This window comes from Anoplolepis gracilipes, chromosome 3, assembly GCF_047496725.1.
Source record: "Anoplolepis gracilipes chromosome 3, ASM4749672v1, whole genome shotgun sequence".
Taxonomy (NCBI): Eukaryota; Metazoa; Arthropoda; class Insecta; order Hymenoptera; family Formicidae; genus Anoplolepis; species Anoplolepis gracilipes.
Genome location: NC_132972.1, coordinates 5,483,238 through 5,498,877, shown reverse-complemented (window position 1 = coordinate 5,498,877; position 15,640 = coordinate 5,483,238). Strand labels below are relative to the sequence as shown.

General features: G+C 37.1%; 2 protein-coding genes across 21 annotated transcripts in view; one reads left to right on the top strand and one right to left on the bottom strand.

Moving 5' to 3' along the window:
* Positions 1-10,561, top strand: part of Hdac4 (histone deacetylase 4) — a 101,974-nt gene extending 91,413 nt beyond the window's left edge. For 15 of the 18 annotated variants that reach the window (XM_072889136.1, XM_072889140.1, XM_072889137.1 and 12 more), the window contains 11 exons: positions 494-603; positions 2,470-2,607; positions 3,371-3,468; positions 3,601-3,738; positions 3,997-4,333; positions 4,559-4,993; positions 5,284-5,553; positions 5,922-6,265; positions 6,480-7,034; positions 7,171-7,310; positions 7,462-10,561. In XM_072889136.1, the coding sequence (XP_072745237.1) occupies positions 494-603; positions 2,470-2,607; positions 3,371-3,468; positions 3,601-3,738; positions 3,997-4,333; positions 4,559-4,993; positions 5,284-5,553; positions 5,922-6,265; positions 6,480-7,034; positions 7,171-7,310; positions 7,462-7,525 (2,629 nt within the window). In that variant the 3' untranslated portion in view covers positions 7,526-10,561. The remainder of the gene's footprint in view (positions 1-493; positions 604-2,469; positions 2,608-3,370; positions 3,469-3,600; positions 3,739-3,996; positions 4,334-4,558; positions 4,994-5,283; positions 5,554-5,921; positions 6,266-6,479; positions 7,035-7,170; positions 7,311-7,461) is intronic. The other 3 variants (XM_072889126.1, XM_072889144.1, XM_072889138.1) reach the window with 3 other exon arrangements.
* A 939-nt stretch (positions 10,562-11,500) lies between these two features.
* Tfiis (RNA polymerase II elongation factor) lies at positions 11,501-15,001 on the bottom strand. 3 transcript variants are annotated; one of them, XM_072889145.1, is made up of 4 exons: positions 14,793-15,001; positions 14,046-14,251; positions 13,618-13,970; positions 11,501-13,497 (listed from the first exon to the last, which is right to left on the bottom strand). In XM_072889145.1, exons 1-4 carry the CDS (start codon positions 14,867-14,869, stop codon positions 13,162-13,164), a joined length of 972 nt encoding a protein of 323 aa, XP_072745246.1. In that variant the 5' UTR covers positions 14,870-15,001; the 3' UTR covers positions 11,501-13,161. The 3 variants fall into 3 exon arrangements, with proteins under 3 accessions (XP_072745246.1, XP_072745247.1, XP_072745248.1); XM_072889146.1 differs by having other exon boundaries at positions 14,046-14,223; positions 14,801-15,000; XM_072889147.1 differs by having other exon boundaries at positions 14,046-14,223; positions 14,793-14,871.
* Between the last annotated feature and the right edge of the window lie 639 nt (positions 15,002-15,640).

Below are 15,640 nucleotides of genomic sequence, written 5' to 3'. Positions count from 1 at the left end.
GGTGTGCTCTCGACGTTATTTCCTTGTCCCCACCGATGATAATCCCTGTCTCAGATGTGCGAACGATATACTCGAAATATCGTATCTTTCACTTAAATTCGAAAAAAGTCGCAAGAAAAATTATCTTCAACTTACGAAAATGTCAACACGATTCATATCGCAAAGATAATATCTCAAATAAATTAATATCTTATGAAAATTGAAATAATTTCTTCAAAGAAATACGTATATATAAAAAATAAATTCATGATAAACAAAAAAAATCATTTGTTTTTTATTTTGTTAAAATAATAAACAAAGTTTCTTATTTCAATTCTTAATTTTATTCTTCAAATTGTGTAAACTATAATTACTAAAAATATATTTAATAGCAAATATATTTTTTGAGTGTACTTTTTATTCTATTATTCTTTATCTGGATGCTAATAAAATTTATTTGAATATTAATAATTTTAATATAAACAGTGTGTCTCGAATTTTTCCTTTTGTCCAGGCTACAACCACAATCGGAATCGTCCAGCACTACAAATGCGGCGCATCCGTATCGAATGCCGCAGATGCTCCAGGAGAAGTTTGGTGACGATTTCCCACTCAGGAAGACAGGTAATTGTTCCGGGGTGTGTCAAGTGACTTATGCATACCTCTCGTACAGGTAGTCTATGTGTGCCGATAGAATGTGTCTACTAAAGCATGGTGTTTCGCTATCCGAGAACCGAGTTGAATCCCAGAGCAGCTTACGCGTTGATATATACAATGTTTGCTTTTTCCGATTACGATTTTATGCGCCAATATAGAGAAAGACAATGTGTGTGATTCTCTTCTTCAAGACAAAATTCGCTCGATCGGATTATCCGGTGATAACACTGACACCATACGGCAAGTCGACACGTCGGCGTGTTTAATATCTGAATTAATTATTCGCGAATTATTCCCGAATTAGGTTTTGCGATTTAGATTTCGCCGACTTTCCTCTGTGCACGTGACACTTTTTAATTTATGTCTGCCCGGCTTAAAAAAGAAAGTTAGGATTGTTTGCGCGTTCGCTGGCTCTCGCTGATGCGTGCGCACGTGCGAGCTTTTAATTTACATCGGTCATTTGGAATGATAATTCGCCGATTAACGTACGCATACCTATACAAAAAAAGACGATATATACACAAAGCATTATTATACACAATGTGTTTAATACGTTCGCAAACTTATACGGATAAAAGCACTTGCGGTTTCTATAGTGAGGAAGCACGCACGGGTAGTCTTGTTGCCTCGGTGATTCCTTTTTATTGTTTAAAAATATCATCGTTATTTCCCGCGATCTATTGCATCAAGAAGGTAGATGCACGATCTCCACAAGCTCGTAGAATCGGAAAAGTAAGAAAACCTGGAAAAAAATATAAAGTATATTATCGAGAAAGTATTTAAGGATTATATTTTTAGCACTGGAAGGTAATTTATTAATTTTTTTTCTTGTTATAGTAAACTATGTTTTATTTGTTTTATTATATTTGTTTGTTCGTTGATATTTGATTATGAAATAGATAATTAAATGAAGAAATATTTGATTGGCAATACTTTTCATCTATGTGTTTTTTTTTGTTATTATTTAATCGTGAAAATCTTTTTTATACGAATATATGATAGTAGTAAATTTAAGAAATACACACACAGACACACACTTTTTTGCGTATACATTTTCATATCAGAAAGGTTTTAGGTGTAGAATTATAATTATAGTTGCGTTTACAGAATTTTACATGTTATTTAAATTTTAATTAAGATTTCAATCTATGCAAGAGAATCTTAGAAATTAAATCTGAAAAATTCATATTTCTTATTTGTGTAATAATTTAAAGATTATCTCTTTTTATCTTTTAATATAAATTTTATCTCACCGTGTAAAAAGATTGCTAATCTTCATTATTTCGCGAGAGAGCTTTCTTTGCACAATCAAAGTAGAAGTCAAAGTGTCAGAAATATTAGAGATTACAACAAGAGAAGATATCACAAATTACATTCGTGTATGATTGCAGAAATATTTACTAATTCGATATCTCATGCTGCTTGATTTAACGTCTCTTAACTTGCTTAAATACACACTAAATTAATACATAGTACTTCTGCAAACGTACTTCAACATTCTCATTTGTTTGTTACTTCAAAAATATCATTTTTGACATTTTAACCGCTTGACATTTAGCCCGCTTTGACTTCCACTTTTTAATTACAAATCGGTGCGCAACCCAGGCGAGTGTCACGAGGAGGGGCCTCTTTGGTAATTTCCATTCGCGAGCTTCTTTTTCGCGATTTCGTCAGCGTCAGCAAAACGATAATACGAGCGAGCGAATGCGACCGGTCGTGCTCTCTCGCGCCTTTAATTCGTATCGTCCCTCTACTCCAACCACCCTTTCCTCCACCCTCACCCTTCTTTGGTATGACAATGACCGACTAACAATCGGCTGAAAAATTGGTCAGCCTCGGAGCCGAACCTGTTGAAGGTGCGACTAAAACAGCGCGTGGAGAGGAACATGGCAGCGTCGAGAAACTCACCCCTGATGGCACGTCGGAAGGACCGCCTGCTATCGCATCTCAAGCGGAAGTCGTTACTAGCAAGTACGTTCCTCTCTCTGTCTCTCTCTGTCTCTCTCATACACACATATATATATATATACATTATATATATACACGCGCGCGCGCGCATATTCGAGCTTCTTTCGAGAGGACTACCGAGTACCCTAAAATGACAGTTCTCTCTATTTTTCCTCTCGCGTGAGCATTCGCCGAACATTATCTATCTATCTTTTTCTTTTTCTATCTCTCTCTCTCTCTCTCTCTCTCTCTCTTTCTCATTGCACCCCGAGTGAACGATTAATTGACTGTTGAGTTTTTTTGACGTTTGCTTACTTACTACTCTCCTGTAACAGCATGAATTAGATTTTCGATTAACATATGTAAATTAGTGCTAAAACTGTCAGCTGTCCGTTGATATTTAAGTGAGTCGTCGCTTGACGAGACTTCCCGAATAATAGGACGGATGTATCGAAATGTGTATTTGAAGCGTGTCTTCGAACACATTTTTGAACGCGCTGTATTTGTTTGGGTCGGTTTTTCGTTACGCGTCATCACGAACGAAATTTACATACGTGTTACTTTACGGGTGTGTTTGAGGAGTTGGGTTATTTTCGGAAGATCTCGTCAAAAGTCACATGTCTTCTTTGTTCGAGCGCGTAGTAAGCGAGATTAGATCTCGAGCGTAATGCGAGTGCGCGATCATCATCCGCGATTATTTTGCACATTCGTTCTTGTTGCGTAACAAGACGACACGTGTATTGTTTCTTCACTCAAGTTTCGACGTATTAATTGTATGTTTTTACAGATTCTGGCAGCAATCCCGAATCCGGGCCTAACTCTCCCCCGACTGTGAACAATTCTCAAGTCAGTCCCACCGCTGGGAGCAACACGGCGATACAGGAAGTAAGCTCGCCACAAAACACACACACACATACACATATATATATATATCTTTGTTACACCGTGTATATGAATTTTTTGCATTATCTATTACGAGAATATTTACAAAAATATGTTTGGGCCGATTTGTTGCAGGAAGGTGAGAGTCCTGCATACGGAGGACGTCTTACTAGTAGTAGTCAACAAGGCAGCCTTTCGGATATTGCGCTCTTCAGTTCACCGTCCCTGCCTAATATCTCATTGGGTAGACCTCACGTGCCGTCGAGCTCATCGGTAACTTTCTCTTCCTCGCGATTCTATTCTAATTACATTGGATTTACATTGTTGTATATAATGTGACAATTTAATTTTTTAACACATTTACCTTGCTAAAAATTCTTTCTATAATTACAATATGATAACGTTAAATACAATGTTTTCTAAAAGTCATTTGTTACCTTTTATTTTTGTACTTTGTGTTGCCAGAACGATAAGATAGCATCGATTATCTCCGATCAATCCTATCTGACAGTTACTATTTTCTTATTGCAGAGTGGGACGAAACTGGCGCCGGTTTCGGAAGCGGAAGTGCGCGCTGCGTTTACGGCACGTCTTGGAATGCCACTTACCGGTCAGATGCTGCATGGCACCTTACCATTCTATCCGTCCCTGACGGTTATCGACGGCGAGTCGCCGACGTACATTCACAAGCCGATTCAGCAGAACATGCAGGAGCAAGCGGCGCCGCCGCCATCCGCGGCAGCGGTAGGCGGCAGCAGGCAACATCCGGCAGCGGCTGCGCCAGCGGTGTATCACACCGCGGCGCCGATCACGGATACACAAGTAGCGCACGCGAGACTGCATAAGGCTGGTCACCGGCCTTTAGGTAGTATGTTCCCTCTTTGTCTTCGTAGAAGCCTTTACACCGTGCGCGTGCCCTGTTCCAATTGGACAATGGTCTCTCTTGAGACAAGCGATTCTAGAAACTAGGGGCTGGATAGCCAAAGTTTCTCGAGGAGAGCCATTTCTACACGAAACATAGCACGCGTTGTTTAATATCCAATGTTGTCGATGATTTCAAAGATTTTTCACGACGCTTCTTTCTGTCGCGTAGGTAGAACCCAATCCGCGCCACTGCCCCTGGGTCATCCGATGCTGCAAAGCGGCATGATCGCGCCGACCACTCATTACGAGGAGTATCTCGCGGAGAAGCAGTTACACGATCAACAACAGGCACACAATTATCTGAAGCAACAAATCCGTCAGACGGTGCTGACGCGAGTGGGCTCGCGTGGCCAAACCAATCAACTGGACGAGGCGCCGGAGACCGAAGAGTCCGAGGTGATAGATCTTACGGGCAAGAAGGATCATCCGGAAGAAAGCGAGATCTCGAAACAGCAAAGAGACCGTGAACAATTTCTGCAACAGCAGAGAGATCTTATGATGAGACACACGCTGCAGACGAACGAGTCAACCGTTTACGCTGGAAGGACTTCTCAGTCGGCCAGGCCGCTCTCGAGAGCGCTTTCGAGTCCTCTAGTACATTTAGGTAAAGCTTCTTTTAAACCTTTTTGAACTTTCTTGTAGATGCACTAAAAGAGCCTTGTTTAATAATCTTTGATTAATACTACGCTTTTGATAAGATGTGAGATTTTGTTTGAAGCATTGAATAAATCTGCAATTGTCTTTAATCGAACTGTATGCAATTCGAATGTTTCCTTCTTCCAATCTACACTTATAAATTGATTTTTGTAAATTTGAGTTCTTTTACGGATTTAATTTAATTTTCCGATAATTGATTATATTTTTAACTTATAAAGTTTAAATCTGTCTCCAAAGGTCCTCAAGCCAGCGGTAGCGATATGTTCGCGCGAGGTTCTCCGCACCGACCCACTACTGGATTAGCATATGATCCGTTGATGCTGAAACACGCGTGCGTCTGCGGCGAGACGGTCAGAGGTCATCCTGAACATGGTGGCCGATTACAGAGCGTGTGGGCCAGGCTTTCGGAGACGGGCTTGTTGCAGCGCTGCGACCGAGTACGTTCACGCAAAGCTACGCTTGAAGAGATTCAAACATGCCACAGCGAGGCGCATGCGCTCTTATTTGGTAAGTTTTTTTTTCATCTTCACATACAAATAAATGAGATAAAATTCATCATAATTTTAAGATTAATGTTATTATTCTGAGAAATTAGAAAATTTTATATATTTTTTTATTTAAAACTAACTGTGCTACTTTTTAGAAATGATATATGTTTATAATTGAAATAAGTAAATCATTTCTGGTTTTGTGTGATTATTAAATAAATGTGTTAATACCAGCATACCAAGTTTGATGTTATCACAAATTAAATCATAAAGTACTAAAAAATGAAAAAAAAAATTTTTTTTAAATCATGCTTTAAAAAATACAAAGAAGCTGAATTCTAAGCTAAAGAGTAATTTATCTACCATCTGATTTTGTGATGTATGCAGGAACGAATCCATTGAATCGACAAAAACTGGACATGTCCAAACTATCGCAATTGCCTATCAGCTTCGTCCGACTTCCTTGCGGCGGAGTTGGCGTTGATTCCGATACAACGTGGAACGAACTCAATACCGCGCCCGCCGCTCGAATGGCTGTAGGATGCGTCGTCGATCTTGCGTTCAAGACGGCGATGGGCGATATTAAGAACGGCTTCGCTGTAGTGAGACCACCCGGGCATCATGCAGAGACTAACCAAGCCATGGGCTTCTGCTTCTTCAATTCAGTGGCAATTGCGGCGAGGCTGCTTCAGCAGAAACTCGACGTTAGAAAAATTCTAATCTTAGATTGGGTGAGAATCATCATCACATGTAACACGCATGATTCTGTATTATATGTATGTGCGATCCATGATTCTAAATTTAAACATCTCTCATATTGCGGATATGTACATATATGAACGCATACAACACATAATAAATCGAGATTGTAGATATATTACAAAACATCTTCGACTATGTTCTATGATAAAATATTATATCATGCATTTTTATATCTTGGAATAGGACGTTCATCATGGGAACGGCACCCAGCAGATGTTTTACGACGACCCGCGAGTACTATATCTGTCGATACACAGACACGACGACGGTAACTTCTTCCCTGGAACCGGCGGACCCACAGAATGTGGCGCCGGCGAAGGTCTTGGCTATAACGTGAACGTGGCATGGTCCGGTGGCCTGAATCCGCCCATGGGCGACGCGGAGTATCTCGCGGCGTTCCGCACGATCGTCATGCCGGTCGCCAAGGAGTTCGATCCAGACATCGTGATCGTCTCGGCCGGCTTTGACGCGGCCGTGGGCCATCCTGCGCCGTTGGGAGGCTACAAGGTTAGCCCGGCGTGCTTTGGTAGGATGACACAGCAGTTACTTAATCTAGCTGACGGCAAAGTCGTCCTCGCCTTGGAAGGTGGCTACGATCTGGCAGCGATCTGCGATTCCGCACAGGAATGCGTTCGGGCGTTGCTCGGTGACGAACCTAGTCCACTTCGAGAAGAAGAACTTGCGAGGATTCCCTGCCAAAACGCCATCGACACGTTGCAAAAGACCATTGCCATTCAGGTAAATCGAATGCTTTTTTTTTTTTTACTAAACAGAATGAATTAGTTTAGATATGAAAAAATGTATCTTTTTAAGATTTATTTAATTAAATATAGATATTTAATTTTGTAACATTTAATGTGTTATATTCTCTTAGATGTCGCATTGGCCTTGTGTAAAACTCGCTGCCCATACAGTCGCAATGAGCGCGATAGAAGCGAGCCAAAAAGAACATGATGAGACGGAAACAGTGTCTGCGATGGCCTCTCTATCTATGCAACAGCCTACGAACCTCACGTTAGTATTTATTAAGTTTACTTTTTGTACATTGTCTATTTCTATATTATTAAATATTATTAACAATTTATAATTTATATTTATATATTTTATATGTTTGTGTATTTGTGTGTATATATAACTTTATTATATAAAAATTTATTGGGCACAGAACCACGCCAGAACATTCCCGAGAGGTTTCCGAGGAGCCAATGGAGCAGGACGAGGCCAAATGAAAAGCACGAAGATTATTCTGCTAGATGTAGAAAGCATAATTCATTGTATGAAACTGTGTAAATGCTCTTTGGGATGATTAGAAGTGCATTTGTCAGTGCAAATCGATTATTGTCGCGCACGGCTACTGTGACAGGCGCACGGTCAGCCAGAAATGTTCCACTTGCGGGAACTTGATCGACGACACGAAGTGCAAATTTATGCACAGTCCCAAGTTTACAGTTTTTAGTTTATTTCGGAAAAAGGCGCAATAGTTGGATAAATAACGGCTAAGTAAGAAGGAAGAAGTGATCTGTAATATTTCGGGAGATCAATGACAATTTGCGATAATGTATCGCAAGCTTACGGATGGATCTCCTATTCTTTTTTTTCTTGTGCTAAGACGCGAAGACAAAAAGTTGTTTACGAGTCTTGGAAATATTTCTATTGTTCTTCGCGCGTTTGAAGCGCGAGATTGTTGTACAATTAGCTTACGGATGGCGAATTGAATTTGTCGTTCCGTAGAGACTTTTTTTTAAATTGTGGAACGAAAGGTTTGTAATATTTTTAACGAACTATTAATATTGTTGAAATAAACTTGAGCGCGTTAAAAAACAGCTTTCGCCCACCAATTGAATATCGCTTGGCAAATTTTCGAGCCCAGTGTCTTATCGATGAACAACGAATAATTTCGAGACTCTGATATTGAGTAAAAATCGGGATTTTGTAACGTTATTAACAAAAACTATTTTTGTCTGGATAGTTTCATATAAAACAGGATCTTTAGATGAAGCGCATCGTGATTCGGTATCTCGGTGGGAAAAAATAAATTGTGAACACACATTTTTTTCTTTGAAAACCAACGATAATAGACATCCACAAATACTTTGTTGAATCGTTATTGATACATAAGTAATGAGACGTTGAACTTTCTCACAGTTGTATAAAACAAGTCTGACGCATCGTGTTGCCTTGGATAATTCGCAGGAAGAATTAATTATTCGTGATAATTCATGTATATATTTTTGAATGCTAATTGCGATCTTGGGCGTCTGCTTAGAACAGAACGTTTAACGAGTATTTTAAACGAAACATTCAGGGAGACAAGTACAGGGAATTTGAGAAAGAAACTGTGTTAACACAACAAATGCGTATCTCGAATCGTAGAGATTCCTTTTGTATATTGCGCCTATCGTTACGCGAAAAACAACACGGGCACATATAAATAATACATACATCAATTCAATGAGGAATGTATAATTTTTCGATACGAACAATCGCATCCTTTTGTGACTCGGGAACGTCGACAACGTAAACGTCTTTATTTGCATACGACTTTAATTTTTTAAAACTAGGAGTATATTTATTGCTACAAATCGCGTTAAATAGAAAGATGACGAGCTTAATGATAAAGAAACAATTTACATGTAATCACTGTGAGACATTGCTGTTCCTCGTCTCTCTTTCGTAATGAATAAGAAAAACTAATAATTTCGATAATATAACAAAAAAATGTTACTCGGTTAAAAAAATAATATACCGAATATTTTATATACGCGAACTCTCCTTTCTCTCTTCGTAATGATTCGAAGAGACCTCCCATTGAGAACATCCATTTGTTGTAAAAAAATTATAAGAAGAATTAAAAGACAAAGGAAAAACTAGCATATTGTTGAATATAATTCTATGTCGAGCGCTTTTTAAATAAATAAACTAAGATGTGCGAACGGATTGTAAGAGGCACGGATCTTTTCTTGGAAAAGAGTATCAGATTATCGGTGCGTGCACACAAGGAGAAATGTTCGAATTTGCAGAAATTTTTGCATGTACGTCAGGCCTCGCTTAGATGAGTATCTACCGTACATTACAATTGGACAAACGTGTATTTATAAAAGACAGTAGCGTTAGATGTGTATTTTCGCCGCGATCTAAACATTTATTGGAAACGCGTGTGCGTATCGTGCTGGTAATTGGCGCTTGATTGTTTTTCATTGTCCGCGATTCGCTTTCCCTGTTCTTCGAGCATTTTGGAACACGAGTTTGTGAAAGCTGCCTGCCAGTTGCGCGAGCATTTTTTTCCGAAACGAGGCGACAATTCGTGATACGTGATAAAAACGAAAAAGAAAACACAGTTGATGTCTATATTCTAAGGCGATATTATGTTGTGTGCGCGAGTATATGCGAATGTATATGTGCGACGGCACGTGCGAACACTGAAACATGAAAAACTAAGATCACTCGCCGTATCATGCCGAGATTTTGAGAGCTGCCATAGCGTTTCTCGACGCAAACCGTTTCACCGTATTCGATTATGTTCGGCTGTTATCAAAAGATGATACAATTGACATGAACAATAATCTTTAAATCCTTTTGCTAGACAGAAGAATTATAAGACATGTCAGAAATTACAAATCTCATCCAAATTGTAATCTCACTGCAATTAATTATATTTATAATGATATAACAAATTTTAAGCTCGGAATTTGTATTTCGTGATTCAAATAATTTCACTCGCTCAAGCTTTGATTCGCAAGCAATTATTTGTCCGCACTGGATTAATAGAAATTAATAAAACACCATATTTAAATATATGTATTGATGAATATACTTCAAGATATTTAAAATGAATTGAGAAATTTTTTTTTTAACATTTCGAGTTTGTTCTCTTTGAAATTCCCAATATGATATTCGAAATTTGTAAGTATTTTTACTATATAAAATTTGTCGTCTATCTCTGCTATTACGCGAATCACTGCCAAAGATAATTATATGGTATAGAACATGTTTCTTCATGAGCACGTGCAGTTGCATCAATACAATGTTAAAAATATATGTTGTTAATGTTATCAATGCGAAAAGACGAGACGCAGAACGAAGCTAAAGGGTATCGTTCTGACAAGATTTCAACAACTTGGTTTCTTGCTGCGAACAAAGGCTGGTGTGATTTTTGTGATATTTTGTAAAAATTAAAAAAAAAAAAGCTAAACTATATACGGTTAATTAAGAGTATACGTCTCAAAGATGCCTGCATGTGTGTGTGTGTGTGTGTGTGTGTGTGTGTATATATATATATGTGTGTGTGTGTGTGTGGGTGTGTGGTGTGTGTGTGTGGGTGGTGTGTGTGCGTGTGCGTGCGTGTGTGTGTGTAGGTAAAAAAGAGGTAAATATAATTCACAGATACAAGCATTTATTTTTGTGTCATGCATTTTACGAAGAAAAGGATAAAAAACGAAACAAAGATAAGAATATAAAAGAACAAATCTATTGATAAACGAATTACACGAGGATGCATATATTATTTATATCGTTTGTTATGTAAGAAATAAAAAGATATATATATATATATATATATTACATATATATATCTTATATAATTCTATATATATTAAACTATACCGACATATATGTACATTGTATATCCGTGTATCGCAAGAATCTCAAGTGTCTGTTACATGTTTGTCCCGATAAAAAAAAAAAATTCACTGAGAAAACGTTGCGTGTATAAAAATCGCGACTCAATGTATATTAACTATAAATATATATACGAGTCCACAGCCTATGTGTGTGTATACAGTAAAATAATTAACAAGAAAGAAAAAGAAAAGGAAGAATGTTAAGAACGATTCGCAGCACACACCAGTCTATCGTTAAGACAGTAAATGACTCTATTGTAATATTATTATATGGAAGATAATTTTAAGCAGAGAAAAAGAGAGATGTGCATATTTCTCTTGTTTATCATTTAAGAGCGACTTGTGGCCGTTAACGTCACCCGTGATTGTCAGTCGAGCCCTTTTTGAAGTTTACGAAAAGATAAAATGGGCCTACAAATCCTGATCAATGTTCTTCATCACGATATTCCTGTCCCGATTTGTTCATCTTGTCACCATTGATCCCTTTTGATTGCTCGATCTAAATGATTAGAATATTCGAAAGACACGGAGAAATTCGTACTCCTATTCCGTATTTCACATTAAATGAGACTTTGTAAATCTGAATTTTTCTTTTATATGATAATTATAATACAATTTAAGAATCAAATCATAGTCATTCTTTTTTTAGCTAAATATCAAATGTATGAATATGAAATCTTATAAACGTTTCATTTAAATTTCAGCAACTCCTATTCATATCTCGTATCTATCACTAAATGTGATGGCTGCCTGATAATATCAACACAATACGTATAACAGTTTTTTTCATTCAAAATAAAATTAGATTGTCGCAATTAATAACAATACGGAATACGAATGCGGATCTTAATCTTTTAAACTGTTGTATTGCTTGAACAGATTTTTGTTTGGAGCAAAAAGAAGAAAAAGAAAGAAAACTTACGACATTCCGGTATCATCACCCATAGCAAGTTGATACAAATTAGATGTAAATGAGCTGTAAGTTCTTATCCGAACGCGCCGAGTATAAATGTGAATTTTAACAGAGTTCTACTGTTACGTTATTACACACATGCACGAATATATTGTCTATATTGCATAAGCTTAATGTAATAGTCATAAATTTTTTATGTATATAAATGTACCTCGTAAACTAATTTTAAATAAAAAGTATAGTCATTGTGTTAAAGTTGGTTTTTCCATACATAGAATATCTGGAATGTCAAAAGTGCAACGCGTGATGTGACCTGAAAATTGATAAATTTTTATTAATTTACGACGATACAACTTGCAAATTTCAAATAATTACGAAATTTCATTCGATCACAAACTTATTTACAGAAAATAGAAAATACATGCAGAATATTATAAGTAGAGAGGTAATCATAGAAAGTTTGAACAACTAATCTTTCATACGATATACATATCTGTATATTTTAAAGATACAGACGCAATTCATAGCTCTTGTAGACATTGTCCGACATTATTCATACAGCACAATGACAAAATGATTTATACCACACGATTATGTACTTAAGTGAAAAGTTGTAGTGAAGTGACAACAGCCAATATCGCATAGCATGAATCGCAATTGGAATAAAAAGGCTTTAATTAAAATGCCGTTTACGTATTTTAATAAGTATATGTATATATATATATATATAAGTATATATATATATATATATATATATATATGTATATATATGTATGTATGTATATATATATATATATATATATATATATATATATATATATATATATATATATAGATTCGTACACACTTTGGAGAGCTTTGAGACAATCTCCAAAAACTTCGAACTCTTAAGCAAAGCTAAAATCTAATAAATCGATTTCAATATGTACAGAGTGGTATGGAAATTGATATTTTTCAAGGGAAATGTCACTATAATCAATGGACCAATGTACAATCTGTCATTCACTATCACTTAGCACAGTTGTATAGATCTTCAATTAAAAATAAATTATCGCAGTTAGGAAATCTCTATAATTCTTAGAAAATAGATTACCTTAACTTGAGAAATATTATTAGAAAAAAACCAATAAAGTTTTAGGTACGCAATAGTAATTATGTTGAATGTATAATAAACAAAAAAAAGGTTCTTTTATATTAAAGTTCATAAAGATCCACATATACTTTGTCATAATTATTAATCGACTCGTTTTGTATCGAATTCTAGGTGATTGAAAAATTTGTTTCATCGCGTTACCATAGATCATAGATCAAGAAATAATAATCGAAGCAAAGTTTAGCAGAATTTCCATCGATTTCCGCATTCGTTACATAAAACGAAGGTGGTCATCGGTTCGTCAGCTGAACGTGTCTGCACTTGATTATATGTGCAGTTACGTTTTTTGCATTTTCCACATTTGAGCAAATCGGTCTTGGTTCCTTGCACAGTGGCGAGTTGCGCGTCATTGATGGCTTCTTTCTTGAATTGTTCGCGCAGCTGCTTAATTTCGTCGCTTGCCATCTCTTCCGCTGTCATTGCCGCGAGTCGAACGGGCGTAATTGCGCCTGCCAGAAAATTCATTCGTAAATTGGGATTCTTCGCGTCTCGTAAATTGGCGACTCGGCTACGTACCTGGAATTGGAATGGAAAAATTAAAATTGTTGTTCATTAGCAATACAATTAATGTAAATATTTTTGCATAAAGGAAAAGAAAAATAATTCTGTAAGCAAAATAATAAGATGTTTAATTACCCTATTTTTGTATCTATTATCAGTATTTTTGAATTCCGCGTAGATTGCCTCTTCCAATTCTTCCGCCAACTCTTCTGGAGTGGCGCAACCAGTGACTTTCTCATCTATGCGTAAAGCTGCTGCTAACAGTTCTCTGCATTTTAATCTGACAGCATCTGTCGTGGTAGGAGCAGGAAAGGACGCCTGTTTCCTCTGAATGTCTTTGCTTGGCTTTTCTTCTTTCACTTTAACATCGGCGGAATCTGTCGTATCTTTCTCCTTCTTCTGATCGCTCTCCTCCTTTCCTTTGTCCGATTTTTCATCTTTCTTCTTTGTACTACTCGATGAAGTAGAATCCTTCTCTTTATTGGATCCTAATAGTATCATATAAATTATATTTCATAATAATACTTACATATGTATTAAAATCAATTATATATTATACACACCAGATAAGAACTTCTTCCAATTCTTAATAAGAGTCTTTGATAAAGAAATAACTTCTTCGTCTCTGCTTGATTTCCTCAAGGCATTCACAGTCATTCCAATGCGTGTCTTGGTCAAGAGCTCCAAATCGACAGGCAATTTTTGAAGTATTTTGAGCAATTCCAAAGCTTGTTCTTGGCCCTGATCAACGTAGAGATTATATCGCAAGCTTGAATATTCTCTAATATACTTATTTTAATACAATGTTAATTTTTTGCTATCATTAATATTTCTATATATTAATCCTAATATTTTACTTTATTTTTGCTCTTCAGATATTTGTAAAAGCAGTAAAGCATTCTGGCAAAAGTCTATTTACAACAGATGCAACATGACAATGATCAAGACATTCAATTACGTGAGATATAAAGTCCAAAGAATTAAAGTCGAGGCAACTCGTTAGATACTGTATTTTTCTAATATAACATATGCACACATATGAAATGAACCCTTTGTATAATATTGTATACAGTGCATAACGCACTGTACGTGATATACTGACTGCAACCTATAAAAAATGTATAAACATTACTTTGAGAAGAGAACGAACATATTCGCGGCGATACAACTTTACGTAGCTTTCGCGGTTCAAACTGATAACTGTGAGTGCTCGACGTTGGAAAAAAAACGCAGCGCCTTTCTTCAGGAAGCTCGCCTTACGCGCGCTTCGGGGGGGGCCCAATATACGATGCGATCTTTCTTTTACTCACTTACTCACCGTCCCGTCACCGCTCGACATTTTGTTGAGCTTCTTCTGGATGCGAAATACCTCTTCCTCGGCGCTCATCGTCGGCAATCCGCACGGTACACCGAGTCACAAAAGTCGGTTATAAACAGGCGCGAGAGAGGGACAACAAAACTTCCGTCGACGCCACAGACCACGATCGTTGGCCCGCCGATGGCCCGCGACTGCCAGATAGTCAACTCGAATATACGAACGCGCGTTGCGCGTAACCAGGTTGGCTAATGGAACGGCGATGTCTTTGCCGGTAAGCGTCATCTATTCACCATGACGTTGCGATTAACCACAGCCACTTGCAGCGATCGATGCTTGGAGTTTTTCCACTAGACCGACCAATCGAAAGATACTATGTTCTTAAATTGGTCACGTGACAATCTAAAGGCCGATATTAGTCCGATCCTTTGACTATACAAGTATGGACTGCTAGCAGACTGCGTATTCTATGGTAAAATCAAGCGAATAGTGTTCTCACTTGGGGCGCGTTCGGGGAGACGCTATTAGCGCTAACAGCATCGTTCTATCTCTGTTTAACTTTTAATGAGTAACAGAGATAGAATAGCACCGTTAGCGCTATTAGCGTCTCCCTGAACGCACCTTTATTTGATCACTCGCATTTTGCGCGCAAAATACGAATCATTATCAGCTACATTTTTCAAATTCTTTTATATTATATAATAATTATTATGCTACATATTTTATATTTTATATTAAATAAAAATATTCTCTTATTTCTTATCGTAACTATATTTAATTATTCCTATATATTACACGTGCCTTTTTCTATCAGAGAAAGAAAAAGAGAGAGAAAAAGAATCA

Bases quoted from the DNA above. Each gene is read 5' to 3' on its own strand.
- Tfiis (XM_072889145.1), bottom strand. From the start codon at position 14,869: ATGAGCGCCGAGGAAGAGGTATTTCGCATCCAGAAGAAGCTCAACAAA. The intron at 13,971-14,045 runs GTGTGTATAATA...TGATACTATTAG, and splicing joins TTGGAAGAAGTTCTTATCTG to GATCCAATAAAGAGAAGGAT. The intron at 13,498-13,617 runs GTAATTAAACAT...TTCCAATTCCAG, and splicing joins ATAATAGATACAAAAATAGG to GTACGTAGCCGAGTCGCCAA.